This window comes from Emydura macquarii, unplaced genomic scaffold (assembly GCF_026122565.2).
Source record: "Emydura macquarii macquarii isolate MOO-44397 ecotype Brisbane River unplaced genomic scaffold, CSIRO-AGI_Emac_v2 contig_2205, whole genome shotgun sequence".
In the NCBI taxonomy this organism is placed as follows: domain Eukaryota; kingdom Metazoa; phylum Chordata; order Testudines; family Chelidae; genus Emydura; species Emydura macquarii.
In genome coordinates this window covers 22,472,269-22,494,409 of record NW_027132342.1, presented here as the reverse complement: position 1 = coordinate 22,494,409, position 22,141 = coordinate 22,472,269, and the positions used below count along the sequence as shown (strand labels likewise).

At 39.3% G+C, this 22,141-nt stretch overlaps 1 protein-coding gene across 1 annotated transcript in view; it reads left to right on the top strand.

Annotated features, from left to right (window-relative positions):
- Window positions 1-21,686, top strand: part of ANO4 (anoctamin 4) — a 340,774-nt gene extending 319,088 nt beyond the window's left edge. Inside the window, exons 27-31 of the mRNA XM_067559089.1 lie at window positions 1,001-1,148; window positions 5,115-5,234; window positions 8,986-9,091; window positions 13,281-13,476; window positions 21,074-21,686. Coding sequence (XP_067415190.1) covers window positions 1,001-1,148; window positions 5,115-5,234; window positions 8,986-9,091; window positions 13,281-13,472 — 566 coding nt within the window. The 3' untranslated portion in view covers window positions 13,473-13,476; window positions 21,074-21,686. The remainder of the gene's footprint in view (window positions 1-1,000; window positions 1,149-5,114; window positions 5,235-8,985; window positions 9,092-13,280; window positions 13,477-21,073) is intronic.
- Window positions 21,687-22,141: the final 455 nt, after the last annotated feature.

Below are 22,141 nucleotides of genomic sequence, written 5' to 3'. Positions count from 1 at the left end.
GCTTTAAAACTACTTTAATTTTTTAAAATACTTGTATTGATTTTTATCAAAGAATTATAACTGTAGCACTGAGCTAAAAAATGAAGTAGAAAATGCCAAACAATCATAAGTGTTAAGCACAGGTGAGTTCCTTACATCATACACTTCTCTTTTTTGATTCCTGTCCATCAGCTCAACAGCAATGATGGAGCCAAATGAAGTCCTTCCACCACTGACTTTCTTGTACCAGCTTCACAGCTTTGTCCAATTTTCATACACCTAACTTGTTAATTAGCTCAACAAAGACTCCTGCCTGAAGAAAAGACACTTTTTTTTTGCAGTATAATGGCTCAAATGTTAAAGAAAACATGATGAAACCTTCAGTTTTGTCTTATTAAGTTCTATGAAAGTTCTCGTAATGACTTTCACTCTGTGCACAGCCATCTTTAGGGAACTACAAACAATTATAGAAAAAGATAAAAGGCACTCAGAGTGTAGGCGTGCTTTGATGCTTATTTGCTATTTTTAAAAAGTATTTTAGAGCTGGATAAGCAATAACACCTCTCTTCCATCATAGGCATGGAAACTCAGGAAGACCAGCTATCTCAATGTTCTTAGCTAAGATTCATGCTCTCACCATCCACGCATGATGAACATACATGGTATCTTGGCTGGCTATATTCATGCTCATTTGTTGGGATAGCATTTTGCCTGTTCACCAACTGGCAAGAACTCATTCTAGTGCCATGTAATGGTGGGTTCATATTGGCATTCTACATATCATTGCAAGTACCATTGTTTCCTCAGGAAATAAACCAGCTGTGACATTACTGTAATGCTAGCTTCACCTGTCTCCTTACATTGAAATACACGCATTGATGCTTGCATAGCTCAGAAAGGAATGTGCTAAATGACTGAAATAGGAAAGGTCTAGAATTCCCAGGCACATTGCATACAATATTTAAACTACTTTGATCATTGTCTTCCCTGAAACTAACGCAACATTTTCTTTATTGGGTAGGAATCTGGTATGGAATTCTGGAAGGCATTGGAATTCTCTCTGTTATCACAAATGCATTTGTTGTAGCTGTGACTTCAGATTTCATCCCTCGACTCGTTTATGCTTACAAATATGGACCTTGTGCAGGCCAAGGAGAAGCTGGACAAAAGTAGGTTTTCTTTAGGAAAATGTTACGGTGCATGAAAATCTCTATTTCTTTGAGACATAAATAGCATTACTGTCTCCCTATTTACAGATTCCACTAACCAGAATGTATTCCATATTGCATTGCCATAGTAATTAATACTTTGTGTATCAATAATACAGTCTGTGAGTAGCTGGGATTTATGATCTTAACTTAAGAAAACGTTCTGGAATCAGTTATAGATGTTTCATTGGCTACAAAAGCATACTATTATAATAATCAATATGTTGGCCCAGATCTCCCGCTGGTGTACAGTGGTGTACAATACAAAGGAGCTATCCTGATTTTCAACAGCTGAGTAGCTTGCCCATCATATTTAGCTTATTCACTAAACCTCTTTCTGCTGATGTAGGATTTTACAAGTATTAATCCAAGAAAAGTGCAGAGTCTAATGGGAAGTGGCAACTCCAGCTTTATCAGGCAAGCTGTAATTACTGAGCAAAATAACTTTTGTATTCCTTTTAAAAAGACAGAGCTCTTATATTAGGGCTTTTGAGAGGCGGTCCTGAACTGAGTCCATGCTGTTTCTGTGCATTTTCATTCCAGGGTTGACAAACACTAAATTATAATATTGTGTGCACTACTCCCATGCAACTGGTCATAATTTAAATTAAATGACATCTTCTGAACTCTAGTGTGCTGCTCTAGGAGGGAGGGGAGAAACCCTGAATGAAATAATTGGTTTCACCAAACCCAACTGAACCCAAAATGTTCAACATTTTCAAATAAGCTCCTAGCCACTCTGGCAATAAGTGCTGTATTACACTAAAAACAATTAACTAAGCAAGCAAAAATTAGCTTTCATTCTGCTATCAGACAGAAATATTTAACTTCATAGATTTATTTTCCCTCTCTGATACAGAGAAGGGGGTTCTTTTTGTTGTTGCCTTTAGCCATATTTTGGATGTCAGTGCAGTTTAATCACACCAATGGAGATAGTTCATGATCGGCAATGCTGCTAACTCATTATCCTGTCAAGGATTTGGCATTTCAGTAGATGCTGGGAAAAATGTTCTGTCTGTTTCCATAAAGAGTTGTAGAAATTTTTTCAATTAGTAAAGTGTTAGATCTGATGCCAATCATTGGTGGGCACATGCCTCCTGCTGTTGCCATTGTATTTACGCATAGGGCATTTAAGTGGTGTCAGCTCTTTCTCTGCATCATAAATTTCTTTCATAGCACCATCACAGAAAATGCATTTTGAAATTATATTTAATAAGGAAGACAAAATAGTGCACTTGCTTTCAAACTAGTTCTGTTTAGAGGCATTGGCCTGGCTTAAGGAAACAGATCTTAAATTATTTTAAAGCCTTTCAGAGTTTTCCAGTGATACGCTAAATAAATCATTCATATAAGTGACCAAATCTAATTCCTCAGAAAAGACCAACTTGGCTAAAGCCTTTCTATATCAACATAGCAAATGTGGTTAGTCCATTGCCATGAAGATAGTGGAAATGTATTCTTAAATTCTACAGGAATAGCCAATTCCTTAAGTTCAAGGGTCTAGAACATCTAGCATAGGATATTTTAATAGTTTCAGGAGGAGAGGGGTCATAAAAATCATACAGGATGCTAAAGAAAATATTGTGATTAATTTCAGCTCTATAGTTGCTTTAAATGTAGGTCTTTAAACATAGCCATCTGAAACACCATTCAGGTACTAATCTAGTGGACCCACAATTTCTCACAGAATCTAAGCTTCTATTTTTTTAAAATGTTGTTGTTTTTTTTTATTGGTTGTGAAAAAACCTTCCAAATGAGAACCAATGCAACTCCACCTTAGTCTGTTGACAAACAATCTGAAACAATTACTTGGAGAGATGTGAACTGACTACTTTGATAACTCTAACCCCTAATAATGGTGATATAAGGCACAGCCTGCACTATGAAATTGGCCACATCCTAAAATAATTTTCAGGAAGCAGTCATGTAAAACAGTTCTGTTTACACAGGGGTGCTGGTTGCAGCTTGCCAATGTAGGTAGAACGAAAAACAGTGATTTAAAACCAGTTTTAAAAGATTCTCAAGCCTGGGTAGCCTGACTAGGAGGCCAACAGACTCACGTCAGACAGGCTGCAACTAGCTATTGGATGGTCACTATTAGGGTGCTCACCGTCAACCTGGACTGGGTTTGGTTCACTGAATTAAGTCACTTAGATTTGAGAATGGCCTTTGTCTGTTGGTTTAAACAAATTAATCCACACAGGTCAGCGCTGGCTGACACATCAATACTGCCTGCATAATTTTCCAGATTGGTGCCTGAAAAACATTTCAGAACATAAACCATTTTGTTAGAATAGAAGAGTATAAAAATCTCAGTATTGTTAACTATTTTATTGCTGATCACTTCTGAAGAAACATCCAACTGATATGTTGATCCAGTATGATTGGATATGACTGAAGTTAAAGATGGAAAAGACCTCAGTCTGTGTTAAAGGAATGGTACCATTATAACTCTCCTTTGTCCTCAGGCTGAATTTGGGGGTGTGGGGTGGCAGTTATGCTGAAGTGGCTGATAATTCTGTTGGCAGCTGTGATTGTCTTTCTCAGCCGATGGCAGAATTAAAGCCTTTTGAGCACCACTGCTGGGCACCGTGCTGAATAGTTGGCTGGACTTTTACACACAGGGCCTGTCATCTGGCTGGTTCAAATTCACTGCTAATATCCTTAAGGAAAAAGCTGGCTAAAAGTGTTATGCCATCTCTGCTCTGCAGTGAATTTGAACCAGCCAGGTGACATCTCCCAGAGCTCCTTTGCCAGATCTCATTACCATTGATCAACAGTTAGGAGCTAGCATCTCTGAGCCATAAAGGAACATCGGAATTGCCACTCTGGGTCAGATTAGTGGTCCATTTAGCTTGATATCTTGTATCTGCCAGGTCCAGCTTTAGAGGAAGGTGCATAAAACCCCATAATGGCCAATTATGGAATAACCTGCCCACAAGAAGATGATTTTTTCTAACATCCGTCAGCGAGAGGTTATCTTATGCCAAGAAACATGGGTTTTATATTCTTTATTAAAAATAATTATTATATCTAATATAACTATGAGTGTTCTCAGTATCAAACAAATGTCTAATCCTTCTCTGAATCCTACATAGTTCTTGGCCTCAATGATATCTTGTGGCAATGAGTTCCACAGTTTAATTGTGATTTGTGTAAAATAGTATTTCCTTTATCAGTTTTAAATGTATTGCCTTTCAATGTAATTGAAAGTCCCCTTGTTCTTGTTTTATGAAAGAGTGCAAATAGGAGCACAAAATGTATCTCCCCAATGCCATTCATATTTTGTGTATCTCTATTGTGTCACCTCTCATTACTTGTCTAGCTAAACAGTCCCTATCTTTTTAATCTCCTCTCATGCAGAAGCCTTTCAAGGCCTCTAATAATTTGTGTTGCCCATCTCTGAACACTTTTCTATTTCTGTTACATACATAACTTTTTAGATAGGGTGACCAGAACTGAACACAGTATTCCAGATTCAGATGTGATGTATGAGTGCAAGGGGCGGAGGGGGAAGTTACATTGGTAGAGGGAGGAGACAAATCTAAGTACATTTAAAGAAATCTAATTTAAATACAGGATTAATCTAAATTGGTGCATCATAAACACAGATTGGGGAGGGAAAAGGCTCTCTGAGACTTACCTCTGCCTTTTGTCTTCTGGGTCAGCTAATCTCTAATTTTAAGCATACAAAAAGGGTATTTTGGTGTGAATTTGGCATTTTAACAAATTTTTGAAAAGTAATGTATGAAACAGAGCAGATTTGGGTTGAGGGAGAGAGAAATTACCACAGCATCCTTTCCAAATATTAATAGGTGTCACTGTTTAGGTATGGATTTTGGAAACCAGGGAAAAAAATGTCCTCATAGGTGGGATTTGTATTAGAAATGGCTGAGTCTTCTGACCTCAGGGTTTCTTGTTCTCTAGGTGTATGGTTGGCTATGTTAATGCCAGTCTAGCCGTATTTCTGGTATCTGACTTTGAGAACCGTTCGGAACCAACATCTAATGGAAGTGAATTCTCTGGCTCACCATTAAAATATTGCAGGTAAAAATCTCACCAAAATATCCCTTTCTTTTTTAAAAAAAATCACCAGATGGAAGCATCATGATAGAGTCTCTCTTTGAACTTGTTTTCAAAGTTTAAAAAATGAAATGAAAAATGTATTTTGTACATGTATAAGGAGTATAAAAAGACAGGACACCACTTATCCTGTGCCTATGGGTGGGGAGGTGTCCAATCTTTGGGGTAAGGATGGCTGCATTGGCTACTAGCCGGGAGCTGGAAGGACACTTGCAATTTGCATATAAAATTATTTTTTAAGAAAAGAACTAAAAGAAAATGCCCATAAGCATAATATTTACTTATCCTTCAGTCTCCACTGACCGATTGTGGAGAAGACTTGGTCAATTCTTGGGTTTTAATCCTGGTTCTAACATTGACTTTCTTGCTCACTTTACCTGAAGCATAAAATTCACCTTTCTGCAGAAAGCCTGCATAGGCCTATGAACCATGTAAGTCCCAGCTAAGCCCTATTTTGACAGCTTATGTGATGCCTTGGATTTATACAGGCTTTGTGCACAGGGATGAAAAAACATTGCAAGAAACACCCTATGCTTGCATTACTCATACAATACATACTATAATTGTCCCACACCTTATGTAGGAGCTGGTTGTATTGGTTGGTTACAACAGCTCGGATAGTTTTTACCTCAAGCCAAACTGAACTAGTAGAGACTCCAGTGGTTTCTCTCCATTGCACTGGTTCAACAAGTCCTAACTCCATCCCTTTGCTGAGTGCATCATATATGAAAATTCCCCACTGTCCCCTGCTCCCAACCACAGTGTTTGACATCATGGGTTACAGCTTCATAAATCCTAGAAAACACCAGTACAACAGTGGTGTCAAGATCTGCTCTATGTGGATGCACACACATTGTTCCATCAAAAACAGTGTTGCAGTGTTGCAAAGACCTGGTGCACACACAAATGTGCAATGCACCTGGAGTGACTTTCTTATTTTGCAAAGACAAGACCCTCAGTTTGTCTTTGAATAAGTTTCTTAACCTCACTGCTTTGGTTTCTCCAGCTCCAAGTGGTGGTAGCATTTACTTACCCCCCACAAAGGTAATGTAAGAATCAATGAGTTAATGTTTTCAAGCTCTTTGAACATAAAAAATGTCATATAAGCACTAAATATTATTGTAGAGAGGGTTTCCCATCTGCAGGAAATTCCAACATTTAAACAGTTGTTTTCATCCCAAATGTGGATGAAAAGTTAACTTCAAATTTTTTCACAGAAGTTCAAAAAAGTTTTCTTTTGGTAATGTTGAAATATTTTGTTTGGACCGAAATTAATTTTTTTGACATCCATGAAATCAAAATAATTATTTCATTTTGTTGAAATAATATGAAATGCTTTGTTTCAAGAGGAAACTGAGGTGGAACAGCTGTGTAATGCTGTTATTTTATAATGCAGCATTGGTTTGTGAACATGAGTTCAAATGACTACAGATCCTCTTTATTATGAAACATTAAAATATCTCTTGATGGGTCTCTAGAGCCCAAAAGTACGTTAGTGCACAGTGAAAAGACTCCTAACATTTTGTTAAAAATATAAAAAAGTAATATTACTTGCACTTATATAGCATACTGAGCTGTTTTCCTCTGAAGTTAATGTTTTCATTTAGGGAGCTGAAACTATTATGAGACTCTGTTACACATCATTTGGCAGGAAGTAACCCTAAAAATAGGTTAGATCCATATATATCCTATTCTGTGGTAGAGAGCTCCTAGCCAAAAAATGCTTCATTCCAAATTAATAGTCTTGATATTTTTAATAAGGTTTGTCTCTGACCATCCACCACTTAATGTCAATGGGATTAAAGGATTAAAATAATGTTTACTTTTAATATCTAAAAAAAAAATAGGAAACAAGTGATGTTGCTGTCCTTCAGAGAGGTACAAATTCTGCAGCTGTTATCTAATCAGATCTCCTATTGACTTAAATGGGAGATTTCCCTGGGTAAACACTGAATGCAGTCTTCAGGATTTGGCCTGGAATTTCTATGCATGCTACTAACATCTGTAGGATAATTATCATAACAATAATATTAACATAAATCAGATATATATTCTTAAACCTTTCTTGCCAGAGAGCTCTCAGCATTGTACAGCACTGTGGTCTTTAAGGCTCTCCCACAGTATTAATAATAATACATTCATCCCCATCATCTAAAAATAAACTAGTTCTTACTTGTAAACCAGGCCCTTTTTTCAAATAAAAGATTTTTTTCAGGCATAAAGAAAGAAGGGGAAAAAACACCATAAATTTAGCCCAATAATTAAACAAAACTTCACAAAGGCAACTAAAAAGGTGGGAATCAAACCTCACTCTCAGCCTTTGGCATTTGTTACAGGGAGTCTAATTGGCCTTAACTGACTTCATCTAAAGCAAGGTTGGCACTTAATTCTCCCACTGGTGGGCTGCTAATTCAAACTACTGCTGCAAAATTGCTAGACATAATTATGTTCTTTGGCAAGTATATTTACTTCTTAAATATAGATGTCCCGTCTGTGGAATGAAGAGAGTAAGTGACCTCCTTTTAATGAGTTTACAAGATATTTAACCAGCCTTAATTCTACTGATATTTATCGGTAATTTCAATTCCTCTTTAAAGCCACATATCAATAGGAATGAAAATTAGTTTAATTGTTTATCTGCAAAGAAATTAGAGGAGTTTATTCCACAGTATAATTTGGGAGATGGATATGAGTCCTTTAATTTTCAAGCAAGCAGTTTCTGCAGACAAGATCTGTTAGCAATTTACCTTCATTATTACAGAGCCAAGATTTTCCCCTCCATATGAGACACAAAACAATCTGTCAAAGTCTTCCCCATTTCCTGGGCTTCTGTATTTATTTAGTCCCTTACAAGTACAAAAACGACAAGATTCTTCCATAGATTCCCCTCTCTAGCTAAGGTTCCTAGCCAGGTGTTCTGTTACAGTCCTTAAACAGCCACTTTCTTTTGTAAAACATTCCATGCTCAGGAGCCAGCATTTTGTCTGCAGAAGGGAATAAGGGGGAAGCTAAAACAATTTGCACTGAAGATGCTGAAATGTAAGAAGAATTCAGTGCTGACTGAAATCCCAAAACACAGTTTATTCCATTTATTTTTATAGATCCCTCTCTAATCTGAGATGCCTTTCGGTCAGAGAAAAAATATATTTTTGTTTATATCCTCTTTCTTCTGTGCATTTGGGTTGTTTTGTTTTTAAACTAGTTTAGAGCTAAAAGCTTCAGTGTATTATTTAACATAGTATTTTCAGTTCTTGTTCATATCCAGTTTTGAAACTTGTGTAGGAAACAGATTAGGCAGAAGCCAAATTTCCCCTCATTTTTAGATTAGGTTTCTGTGGTATTATTTTGGAATTATCTCTGACAATAAAATCAAATCCATATGAATCTTTTATTGAGGGCTTAGTTCTTCAAAGACAGTTTTTAAAAGCAATAGACCTGCTTCTCCTCTCACACAACCTGGTTTTGACATGGTGAAAATCCTAGCTCCATTGAAGACAATGACAAAACTCCCCATTTACTTCAGTGGAGTTATTCATGATTAACACTGGTGGGAGTGAGCAGAGAATCAGGTGCAGCTTTTTAGTAACTTGTATCATTTGGTTTGAGATCCTTGTTGTTGCAAGGATAGAGTCAAAGAATAGTGTTCTGTTGTGTTCTCTGTCAAGAGTAGCAGTTTATCACTGTAGTGAAATGCAACATTCGGTTTGTTTTTCAGGTACAGAGACTATCGAGATCCTCCTCATTCCCCGACACCCTATGGCTACACATTGCAATTCTGGCATGTCTTAGCTGCACGGTTGGCTTTTATTATTGTATTTGAGGTTAGTTTTCTTATAAGAATCTGGATGATTTGCTTGTGTGGTTTAAAAAAAATTCTCTCTATTTGAAGATTTTCATTTCACTGATGCTTGATGGCAATCCTTGAGTTTTAGCTGATTTTTTTAAGTGTTTATATCTTGCTTTGGATTGCCAGTTTGTTTTTTCTAAACAATCATAAGTATTAATGTTTTAGCTAAAAGTTAACCTAATAGTTAGTGTGCTTGAAAGGTGACCTGTAGTATGGAGAAAAGAAATTGGACCTATACATTTTTTGCTATTGTAATGATGTATAAAGAAGGCCTGCAAGATTTTTTTTAAGGATTTTTTTTCCCATTTTTTTTTTTTTAACATTGGGAATTCAGAGTCTATGTAAATTGGGAGATCATATGCTGACTGGTGAATGAGTGAAATGTGACATCACATGAATCAAGAGAATGACATTTGAGAAATTGAAAGAGAATTTTAGTCAGACTTTTTAAAACTGACTTTTGCTGCTTTTTTTAATTAATGCTTATTTAATTTCAGAGAATGAATAGCATTTTGAATAAAGGAAGCTTTTGTTAAAGATTCAATACCTTCACTGCTGAAATTAAAGTAGTAGTGCTCACACTAAATATCCCTGAGAACTCCCAGGGATCCTTCAGTCAATCCAAGGAAAACCAGATTTGACATACTTGGCTATTTCCATGTTAAAAAAAACAAGCAGAAGTTAGGTAAAAAATGTAAGAAAGGCCATACTGGGTCAGACCAATGGTCCATCTAGCCCAGTATCCTGTCTTCTGGCAGTGGCCAAAACCAGGTGCTTCAGAGGGAATGAACAGAACAGGTAATCAACAAGTGATCCATCCCGTCGCCCATTCCCAACTTCTGGCAAACAGCAAAAACAAAAAACACCCTTCAGGCCTGATTTTTCAGAGATGCTTAGAACCTGAATTGGAATCTGAATGTTCCACATTCATGCAAATTGGGCCACTCAGACTTTCATTATAAATAAAATAAAATAAACAAAAGAGGACATAAGCAGAATTAAAAAAAAAATTATTGGTTGGTCCCCTTTAACAGCTTACCTGTTTTCTCCTGCAAAGTACTGGAATTGATATTTAATCATCACAAATTATTGGTATATCCTCTATGAAATTACTCTTAAATTACTGGCTTTTGTGTTTGCTGCTTTTCATATCATTTTGGACTGGACTTTTGCAACATCTCTCTGGATTACAGAGCTGAATTACAATGCAGCCTGTTTTCATTTTATATAAATGGAGGCAACAGAGAGGATCCTAGATTATTTCTCAGTTGAGACTATACTGGCAATCTAGCAGAAGTCCCAACACTGCAGTGAATCTATATTGAATATATTCTGCCAACCTGCTCAGATTAAGATGGAGCACTGCATTGCACGCTGAGACATGTCGTCTCTTTGAGCTGCATTTAGCCAACACTCTGCATATTGGCCACCCCGATAGGACACTTGCCATATCATTCTGTCTTACTGAACCTTAGCTCTGACGTACCGCTGCAACATTCAGGCAAGCAAAGAAAAAAAAAGAGCTATTTTAGTAGAACCCTGTTAAACTACATCTCTTCAGTATTTCCTGCCTCATCATTACTGAGAACTGTAGTATGCGTGTGTAAATAGGAATCCAAATCAGACTGATGAGTTTTAAGAATGAGGAGAGGGCAGCTATTAGGCACACAAGGGTATTTAGCAGAAGGGACAGCATGGAAGAAGATGCAAGGATGAATGGGAGAAGAAAAGTAAGACCCTGTCAACACCTCAGTTCTTAACCAAATTTGTAACCAGTTACTGGAATAGCTGATTGGCTCTAAACATGGCTTGTGTCTGCACACCATTTTGTTGAAACTGGGTTAGTAGCCATGGCAGCTGACAGTGTTCTGTCCCTACTAAAGCCTGAGTCTGGCACTTGATTGTCTGCCTGTAACATGTCCAACTCACCATCATTTGGTATTGCAGACAAAACTCCCTAACTATGTCTGTGTTACCCAAACTTTGGTCTACAGAGTGCTTGCTGCTGGTCATTAGACAGTCAGCTGCTTACATGGTGCATTGCTGGTTCCTCTTCATTTCCTGCTGCTAAGCAGCATTAAAAGTCAGCTAAAAATAAACATTAAACACTTTCTTAATAGTCCTTTCCATGTAAAGCAATTGTAGTTTCCAGAGAGATTCTGTGAGCTCATAAATGTGAGGGGAAGTTGTTCACACAATTGTGAATGATGGAGGAGATGTCCAAGAGAGAGTAAATAAATAAGGCATGCTCCACCTGATTAAAACATTTGAGAACCCTTGGTGTAATGGTTTGTCCAGTTCTCCCCTCCATTCTCTGTGCAGTGGAACTTCCCATGGTGCAGTGCCCAGGGTGTTGCTGATATGTCTGTGTGTACATGTTCTCCAAGCACTCTGTCTCCATCTGAGGTGCTATGGGATAGCTGCATTGTTTTTCTCAGGATATAGTGATACACTAATCACAGTTAAGAAGTGTGGTAGAGACAGGTGCACAAACACGGTATTGATGGCAGAAACACTGCTGCATGCACACATACTGAATCATGTATCTTGTGTAATTGGTTTGAGGTGATCAGATCTCAAAATTGTGATTGAACAATTGTAGTATGTACAAGGTCTATGGGAGTGATCAGGTTATGGACTCTAGCGGGGAGTGAATGATACACGAAGGGCAAGAAGAAGGAAAGAAGTGTGGAGATGTATCCAGTGAGAATTCTCGGATTATTTGCTGGGTTGAAAGAACCTGACATAAAAATATCTCTAGAGAACAGAGGATCAGGCCTCTCTTTCTGTTTGGAAAGCACCTAGCACATTGTAGATGCTACTGAAAAGAAAAAACGTTTATAATAAAAGAGTTAACTAAGAGATAAATAATTAAGGGAAGCTTTGTCATTGAGTTTGGAGATGGAGATGAGTGTAAATAACTACTTCAACTACAATACGCCACCCTAGACGTAGTCTATGTACACACTGTTGGCGGCAAATTTGCTGCCGTCAGATAGATCTTTCTGGATCGATTGAGCAGTCAGTTAAGACCCCGCTCAATCGATCAGGAAGTCAACACACTAAAACCACCCCCTCAAGTGGCATAGCGCTGCATTGACAGGAATGCATTTCCCGTTGGCGCAGCACAGTGACAACGCCATGCACAACAGAAGTTAAGAAGTCGATGGGAGATATGCAAGCTACTCTGCAAAGTTTGTGTAACTCCCGTCTACTGCGGCCAAATTCTCAGGTAAATATAGAGTTGGACCTAGAGTTAGCATAGAGCAGTTTAAGGTGTGGCTACTTTGGATTTGAACCTAGCTCAAACACAAGAGACAATACTTCCTTGCATCTATCTCTTAAAAAAACAAGTTATTCATCTTTCAGACAAACTAAAGTGGAAAGCGATGTGCCAAGGCTAAAGATTATCGTCTCTTAGATATAGGAAAACTCACCAATTAAGATATTACATCTTTCTGCTGCTGAAGAGAGAATTCATAGGAAAAGTTGCTGCTGCTTCTATTCTGTAACCTCAAAGTTAAGAGCACAAATTGGAGTGAAAAATATGCTTTTTCATCTCCAATTTGGAGTAAAGAACCTACTTGAGAGGGAAGAGGACTCTATTTCCACAGATTGTCCTATAAAGTTTGGTGAACAAATCTCCCCCAAAAAATCTTTGATTAAACAAAATGGAAGAGAAGACCAGAATAACCCTCCTCAACCACACCAATCTTTTTTCTAATATGCCTAAAATATTAGGGACAAAATGATCGATAAATGCACTGGATATTTAACTGGGACATTTTAAGTAGATTTCAGTGTGGTTTTAAATTAGAGATACAAAATATTAGAAAGCAGCATTGTCGTTCATGACTAATGACTTGAGTCAGAAATCACGGAGTTTTTCCAGAATAAAAAAAAGGAGTAGATCCTTTGTCCCCAGTCCTGCAGCGTGATTCACTAGCATTGGTCCCTTGCATCCAGACAGAGTCCACATAATTTCAGGGTCTGGACTCAAGAGTCTGAACTAACAGATCACACAGTAGGATTGGGGCCTTAATTTGTAAACATCTTTTTGTAAACTAGGAGATTTTACTCCCCTTTGAAAAATGAATCAAACTGGAAACTGTAATAAGAAGATTAATACTTTTCATTTGTCTTAAAATCCTTTGTTTTCACAGCACCTTGTGTTTTGCATAAAGCACCTGATTTCCTATTTAATCCCAGACCTTCCGAAAGATCTGCGGGATCGGATGAGGAGAGAAAAGTACCTGATTCAGGAAATGATGTATGAAGCGGAACTGGAACGTCTGCAGAAAGAACGGAAGGAGAGGAAGAAAAATGGAAAATCTCATCACAATGAGTGGCCATGACTGGGTGAGGGAGAAGTCATTTAAGAGGAGCCATTAATTCTAGTTAGTTAATTCTAGTTAGTTATTCAATAACCCAGGTGTATTTATACTGAGTAGGGAGTAAAGTCAGGAGTGGATGAGAACTACTGAAAACATACATTACATGCAATTGACATGTATGTGCCCCTATTCAAAATGTACCATCCACGAGATCTTACGAAAAATAGACTTTTTCAACTGTCTTAGGGTGCCAGGCACACATCAGGGTCAAGTCCCTTCACTGGTGTCCAGACACCTTCCAAGGCCAATTTAAGATCTTGGTCCTACCCTTCAAAGCAATTCATGAATCAAGCCCCAGCTACGTTAAAGACACAGTTTCAGTCTATGAACAACCACAACAGTTGCGCTCCTCTGGTATCACAAAGCCCAGGACAAAGCACATGAGAGCTGAGGACAACATGTTCTCAGTCAAGGGGTGTGAAACTATGGATCACACTTCCAGAGACTAGGCAAGTGCAGTCTGATCATCTTTAGGAAGTGCTGCAAAGTCTTCCTCTTCAAAAAAAGACTTTTCACCATAGCAAGAATGACACTCACAACACCCCCATCTACCCTATAAACCCCAACCAACAAAAACAAAAGAGAAAATTAATAAAATCTAAAATATCAAAACTAAAACCCTACCCCAGCAGAGATTTTACCCTGAAAAGGGAGAAGTGGCAGGGACTCTAGGAAAGCCACTAGGGGCTTCACTGTCACTCAGATATTACAGTGATAGGCATCCATCTACACCCCAATGCTAGATTGATTTACATTTCTAGAGCACCTTCTGTCCAAGCATCTTAAAGTGCTTCACAAACATAAATGAATTGAGTCTCCCAACCCTGTTGTGTGGTTGTGAAGCTCCGTTATGCCTGTTTTACAGACGTGGGAAGATGAGAAACCTATTGGAGTTGGCAGCGCAGTTTCTTTAAAGAGCAGGCAGATGCCTAGTTATATGGATTTAGGTACTTGGCGTTAGGCTTCTGCACTTCAAAATCTTATCTGGAAGAGTGGCCTGATTTTCAGCGGTGCTGAGCAGCTACAGCTCCTATTGAAGTAGATAGGACTGACCAATACTCAGCACCTCAAGCCTTGGGTGGTTCACCTAAAGTCACATACAGGAAGTTTGTGGTAGAACTATAACCTAGATTTGTTTGTATTGCATTAGCACCTGGTGGCCTCCATCAGAGACTAGGGGTTACTGTACATACACATAACAAACAGATGGTCCGTGTCCCAAAGAGGTTACAGTGAAAAGATGGAACAACAGGTGGATGCAATTAACAGCTGGGGGAGCGCGTGTCTATCCAAGCACTCCTGACTGAGTTTTGTTCTTTACTTATGAGACTATCCCTCCAACAATGTGGGAAGAGGTTTAAAAAGATGCCTTAAAATATGAAATGACATTAAATCCTACATACAGACTAATAAAGCAATAAATCTAGACGAGTAATAGAAATAGAATTGGCCACTGCAAATATCAACCAATAATAGATATGACTAAAAGGACTTAGGGATAAACAATTTACGCATAAATTATTTTGCAAAGTGTTCAGCTTTCAGCTGCTAAAAATTCCAAAAGTCACTCACCCAAAGTAGACAAAATCTTAGGAACCAGCAACTGAATAAGTGTCAGAAGTGTGATACAAATCAAAGCGTGCTGGCTGAATGTCGTTAGAAGTCTGCTGCGTCTCACTCCTAAGTAATAATACAGAAATGCCTGCAGAATATAAAATGGTACCATAAGCATAAACATGATCTAGGGTGCTTGGTGGCCAGGTCTATATGAATACAAATGGAAACAAAGATTGGAGCTAATGTAGACCTGGTGGGATTCCCTTAGAAACAAAATAGGAATGTGAGTCAAACAATTGGAGTTAAACACCCTTCTAATAAAAAGAGCTCCACTACTTTAACACTTCAAAATACTTTCTATAAAACACTTTTTAACCAAGTCAGTGAAGATAGCAGCACGGACATGTCTCTTAGAACCTTTAATAATCATGGGCCTGACCATGCTCATCTGTGGATGGGGGCTAAAGGGAAGGAAAGTTCAGCACGAGATCTCACGGAGATCCTCTCACATCCACCCGTCAGAAGGGCTAGAACAGGCCCCGAGTTCCTGAGGCATACACTGGGGGTCAGGGCTTACAGCTGGTTGGGGATTTTTCAACAAAACAGATTTTTGTAAAAAAAGTTGCATTTGTCAAACCCAAAATATTTCGTATAAACATTTCAGCTTTAACGGACTTCCTCCACACCACCCTGTACACTTTCCTGCCTGCTGGCCTGAGAGGATGCTGAAGTGTCTGCAGCTCTGGAAAGCCCTGTCATGCAGAATAACCCAGCACTGGGGACCCCGGAGTTTCCAGACTCCCTGTCACACAGCTGGAAGCCTCAGCTAAAACCAGGGATCTCAGGCTCCTCAGCTCCCTGCTCTGTGGAAGGGAAGTCCCCTGATGCTCCAGTCTGCCCCTGACTCTGGGGGAGTCCTTGAGAGTCAGAGCATTTGACTACTCCATTTCACTTGGAGAAATCAAACAGAAACGTGGGAATTTGGCCTTTCCTCTCCATGGGAAATCTGACATTTCATTCCAGTTTGGAATGAAAACTTTTTCCAAGTGTCAGAAGATTGCTTGGAACTGGTCTATTATCATTGAGGGTAAATTGCTAGCTAGATAGGCCCTCCGGGCCTCAGTGGATGCAGCAGATATAGCCTCCTGCTTGATGGCAACTTCCATAGTCATGAGACAATTTGTGGCTCCAATCCTCCAGATTTCCCAAAGAAGTCCAATCCACTGTAGAGGATCTTCCCTTTGACAGAAATAACCCATTCAGCAAAAAGACAACTGAATCATTACATTCCCTCAAAGACTTAAGAGCAACCCTTCACTCCCTGGGTACCTATACCTCAGCACCACAGAAGAAATACCCCAAGACTCAACCCTACAGAAAATGACCAATTCCTCAACCATCAGAGAGCTTACGAGCTGCCTAGGAAATGCCAGAGAATGCAGCTTAGTAAGCATAAATATCTGGGCTTCTTTCTCCTTCCACACCCTGCATCCTGCCAAGAAATCTTTTTGACATGACTTTAGAGAACTCCAAATCAGTCCCCCTACCACATTTATCTGTTCAGGACTCCTGCACCCTATCTGGTGACTGACCAGCTCATTTTTCCTGGTTTGGCATCAAATAATATCAGACAGATGGGTTCTGGAGATAGCCACTGGTTACATGACAGCGTTCTTCTCCCTTCCCCTCACCAGCCCTCTTCCCTATCCCTCTTCAGGATCCTTCTCAGAAGAAGATACTCAGACAAGAAGTAGGCTGCATATTCCATCTGGGATCCATAGGATTGGTACCTTTTCAGCAGGGGGAAAAGGTTTTTACTCATGATATTTCTGCATTCTCCAGAAGAAAGGAGGCTGGAGGCTGATGCTGGACCTCAAACAGCTCAATGTCTTTGTCTGCACCTGAGGTTCAGAATGATCACCCTGGCCTCTATAATCCCCTCAGTGAACAAGGATGACTAGTTCATGACTCTTTATTTAAAAGATGCTGATTTCCACATAAACATCCACACAGGAAACACAGGAGATTCACCGTAGACATACACCACTCTCAATAGAGTGCTCCTTTTTTGCCAGTTAATGGAATGAAATGTTCATGAAGTGGCAGCTCACCTCTGTCCTCAGCACACATCAGTATTTCCCTGCCTCAACAGAAACTCACATTAAGATGTATGGATGACAACCATGTCCCTGCTCAGATTCTTAACACACTGTAGGGTTCCAAATAAATGTAGAAAACTCCATTTTAGTTCCCACACAGACAATAGACTTTATTGAAGCAACCTTAGACTCCTTCCAAAGCATACCTATTTCAGGACAGATTCCCAACTATGAATGAGCTCATCTCTCAGCTGCATCTGAGCCCCCAGATGGCAGTTTGAGCCTGTCTTAGCCTCCCAGGTCACATGGCCTCATGTACCTATGTGATGCCCTTCACGAGATTAGCCTTCGATATTTACGAGCATTGTTACAGACAGCTCACATGTCAATCAAGCACAGTGTGGACAAGCTGATCTTGCTCCTCCACAGAGCTCTGGCTTTCTCTCCTGGTGGAAGAGCAGGGAGACTACATACATGGGGTTCTCTTCATCCCTCCTCTACCCACAAAATTACTGATTGCACATGCCTCCCTCCTAAGGTGGGAAGCCCGTCTGGGTGAACATGTAGCACATGGTACCTGAATCCACTAAGAATCCCAGCTGCACATAAACCTTCTGGAACTGCATGTAGTACATGAAGCCTGCAAGCAATTCTTACCATTCATGTAGACCTTGCACATTCGAGTCATGTTGGACAACCTGACAACAGTTACCATATTAAAAAACAGGGGAGACAAAGTCTCTCTGTCTTTGCATCAAAGCTGTCAATCTCTGGAACTGGTGCATTCATTAACAGTTCACCCGTTCAGCAGTTCACCTTCCGGGGGCGGACACAACAAACTGGCAGACAGCCTTAGCAGATTCTTCTCCAGAGCCCATGAATGGGATCGACATGATTCAGTGATATAGAGCATATTCTAAAAGTGGGGATTCCCACCCTGGGATCTCTTTGTGTCTCAAGAGAACAGAGCAGCTCAAGGGCACAATTCCAGAGGGACATATTTCTAGTTCAATGGGTAGGGCGGCAGTGATGCTTCCCAGGGTTACCCAGGTTGTGCTGCACCTCACAAGAACCTGGCCTTGACATGAGGAAGTCTTGTCTGTACCTGCTGTGGATCAACCCTTGGAAACCACCAGCCCCTGGCACTACCTTTCAGGCCTTGCTACAAGTTAGCGATAGGCACATGGCAATCCCGAGTTTTCTGACTGTTCCTCTGTAGTGCTTAGCCTCTGTTCCACTGAATACTCACAGAACTCTCAAATTTGCTATTCTCAAAGAAATAGCACATGCTAGCTTACAAAATGCAACTCAGGATCATCACTTTATGTATCTGTCTAAATGCTGTGCTCTAAGTTTAGTGAAAACAAGACTACGTTTATTATCAGAGACCAGAGATTCAAGAGAGAGCATGAAACAAATGGTTACACATAAAACAAATCACAGCATGCTTTCTAGAGGCTAAACTTATCAAGGCATTCTTCTATCTCCCAAGTTCTTTCACCGGTATTTTCAATCAGTTTGGCTGAGACCCCCCTTCTCAAAATATCAAGCCCACTGGCAACTTGTCCTCACAGATTGAAGGAATCTCTAGGGGTTCATCTGTGCCCCAGATGTAGTTTCAAATGTTCATTGTCTTGCCCCAAAACAAGATCAGTTATTGTTTTTCCCTCCAGACCCTGTAATCTATTGATTAGCATTTGCTCATACTGTAAATGGGCCTCCATTGTAAATGGTGCAATACGCAATTTGCATATGAGCAGCCAGAGTGAGATAAGCATTTCTTCCCCACTGCCTGCCAGGAGTATGTGGATTACTTTTGACTGAGCTGTCTTTCACAGACTTAGATAATATAATTTTTAGTGTATATACATAACTCTTCACATATCTGCTGTACACACATCTCACTATCAGCTTTAACGAAGGCTCCGTTCTCTTCCCAAGCCTCATGTTCCTACATTCACCTATCTATGAAGATTGCTTTCCCGATTGATATTGCCTCAGCCAGAAGAGTAAGTAAACTGGTCCCCTTCTGAGTGACCCACTTTACATGGTCTTCCACAAGGACAAAGCTTTGCTGAGGTTACACCCTAAATTCATCCCAAAAGTAATCTCAGAATTTAATCTAAACCAGATAATCTATTTACCTGTCTTTTATCTGAAGCAACATGCCACCAGAGAGGAGGACAGGAAACTACACCCACTGGATGTCAGTTGATCTTTGGCATGCTACCTGCAGAGGACAAAACCCTTCAGGAAATCACCTAAACTGTTTGTCCCCTTATCCAAATGTATGAGAGGGGAAGCAACCTCCTCAAAGAGACTTTCCAGAAGGATTTAAACTGCTTTATTAACATCAGCTTCTCACACACAAGGTATAAGGGCCCGCTTGCCCAGACTCAAGGTCACATTGGTAGCTTCACTTTGAGATGTTCTTCTGGAGATCAATACAACAGCAGCATGGGGCTGCATACACACGTTTGTGAAACATTACTCCCTGGCACAAGATTCTGCAGCAAACATATCCTTTGGCAGAGCTGTCCTCCAATCTATGGCACAGTAGGGTTCCTTGCACCCGCCTCCGCAGTGAATACTGCTTGTGAATCACCTTGACTGGAATACACATAGGAACCATCACTCAAAGAAGAAAGAAAGATTACTTACAGTAACTGGATTTTTTTGCAATATGTAGTCCCTATCTGTATGCCAATACCTGCTCTCCTTCCCCTCTTCTGCACAGCCTTGTCCTAGGACTATTCGCAACTGAAAGGTAACAGGAGAAACGGTTGGTCCATGACACAACTTATGCCATCAGTTTAGTGGATGAGGAGGAAAAGAGTGCAGGTGCAGACTAACAGACACTGCTAGTGCAAATCTTTCAGTCTTAGACACATGGAACATGTGTGCACCTCAAGTGGGTTATAGATAGGGACCACACATCTTGAAGAACTCTATTACTGTACAGGGAAGTACCTTTCGTTATGCAATGTAATTCTCCAGAAGATACACTCTGAGGTGCTGATTGGGAAACATGTAGCCATCCAGTGTGTGCAGCAATGGACTTACACAACAATGGAAATCGTTGCCTGCTCTACCAGTAAATCATGTGCAAAGCATGTTAAGGCCAAGTTCATATAAACAAGTAGATTAAATAGACTGAGATTAATTTGTTTGCAAAAACAGTGTAAGCTATTTTAAAAATCACAGGTGGCAGACTTTTAGAAAGTGTTTGCTAAATAGTAAAATCAGATGCAAGTCATACATAAATAACCATCTTGCATATGTGTTTTAAGAGCTGTGCAGACCTCCTGCTGTGAGAGATTGCTCTGATCATTTAGATCCGAGACATTCCTAACTTTGCATTGAGTCATATTATAACAATCTGATTTTCACTCTTGTGGAACCTCAGCAGTTTAACATGACAAAACAAATAAAGTGAAGCAAAGATACAATCAACTGCTGATTGCTTTTGAGGCTAGTCTTCAACACAGCTAAGTTTTGTTGATATTTCATTACTCTAAATTGCTAGACGTTGTCTTGGGTATTGCTGAAAAATAGAACATGATGAAGGCATCAAAGTTAGCTCAGCTTGAGCCTGATCCTGCGAGATTCTGAGAACTTCCTGAAAGGTACTGAGCACCCTTCAATTCCATTGATTTATCCACTCAGCACCTCACAGGAATGAGCCCTACCATTCTGCATAACAGAGTTAGTTCCCCTTTGTCTTTCACTGTTACACAGCAGTTCACACAGAAAATAGTGTGTGGGGTGGGGGGAGGGGTTAACAAAGAAAGATGTATAATAAATTGTAACTTTCTAATGACAAACTGAATTGTTCAGTTTTCCAGTTAGCAAATGTATACCTGTACTATGCTTCTGATCTGAAATTGTTTTTGTTTATGGCTCCAGATGACGGACCTGTATTCTGTTTACTTATCCCAGTTCTGCAAGAGTACTACCTTGAAGAGAATGAAAAAATGCAACCTCAATGCATGCCACAGACATTTTACATAGGAAGCAGGACAGAACATTTCAGAGGATTTACTGTGAAATCATTTTGCAATTCAGCATATGATTGATATCCATAGATCACTCTTAACAGAGCAAGCATGTACGTCATGGGCAGTTATACTCAAGTTTTTAAAACCAAGGAAAAATTATATACTGGAACTTTTTTCAGCCTGTTTGGTACGTTTTTTGCATTCTGTCCCATGTGCGTTTTACAGAACTTAGAATAATAAATGTAAATTAAAAACCAGGATACTCTGACAAAAATGCCCAGTATTACAATACCATCTATTTTCAAACCACCAAATAATACAACTGAAACCCTATTTACAAATGAATTCTTTTTTTATTTCAGATCTTTCTGAGCGGACTTATGTTATATACCATATATATAATATATATATATATATAAAGTATATAGATTGTTTATTTGTAAATAGTAGAAACAAAAACAACCAACCCTATGGAGAAGAATGTCAAATTTTCACACCTATAAAAACCATCATCAACATAAAGCCATGTTTAATGCTTGTATAATGTGATGCAATAACTTTAAAATAAATTATGCATATGAAATCTTTGCTGTTGAGCTTTTGTAAATCATCTTATGTTTAGCTAATTTTGAGCGGGGGGACAAATAGGCCATGTTAGCTGATGCTAAATACAAATGCAAGACCAAAATGACGAAGGACCTGTCTTAACACTTTCCCTCTAAATCCATTATATATTTTCTTACGCTGTTTAATTAAGTTCCCCCTTGTGATTCGTATAGAAGGGAGTGCTAAGTACCATCTGGAAAGCACTGCATGCTCCCAATTCTTATGGATTTTGTAGAAGTTGAAGGCATTCAGCACCTTGATCCCAAACCAGAACAGATGAAGGAGTGGATTAGGAATTCTTTACTCAGGCAAAATTCTCTGGCTGTGGGTACCCCTAGCGGAGAACAAGACAAGATTCTGGAGAAAAATT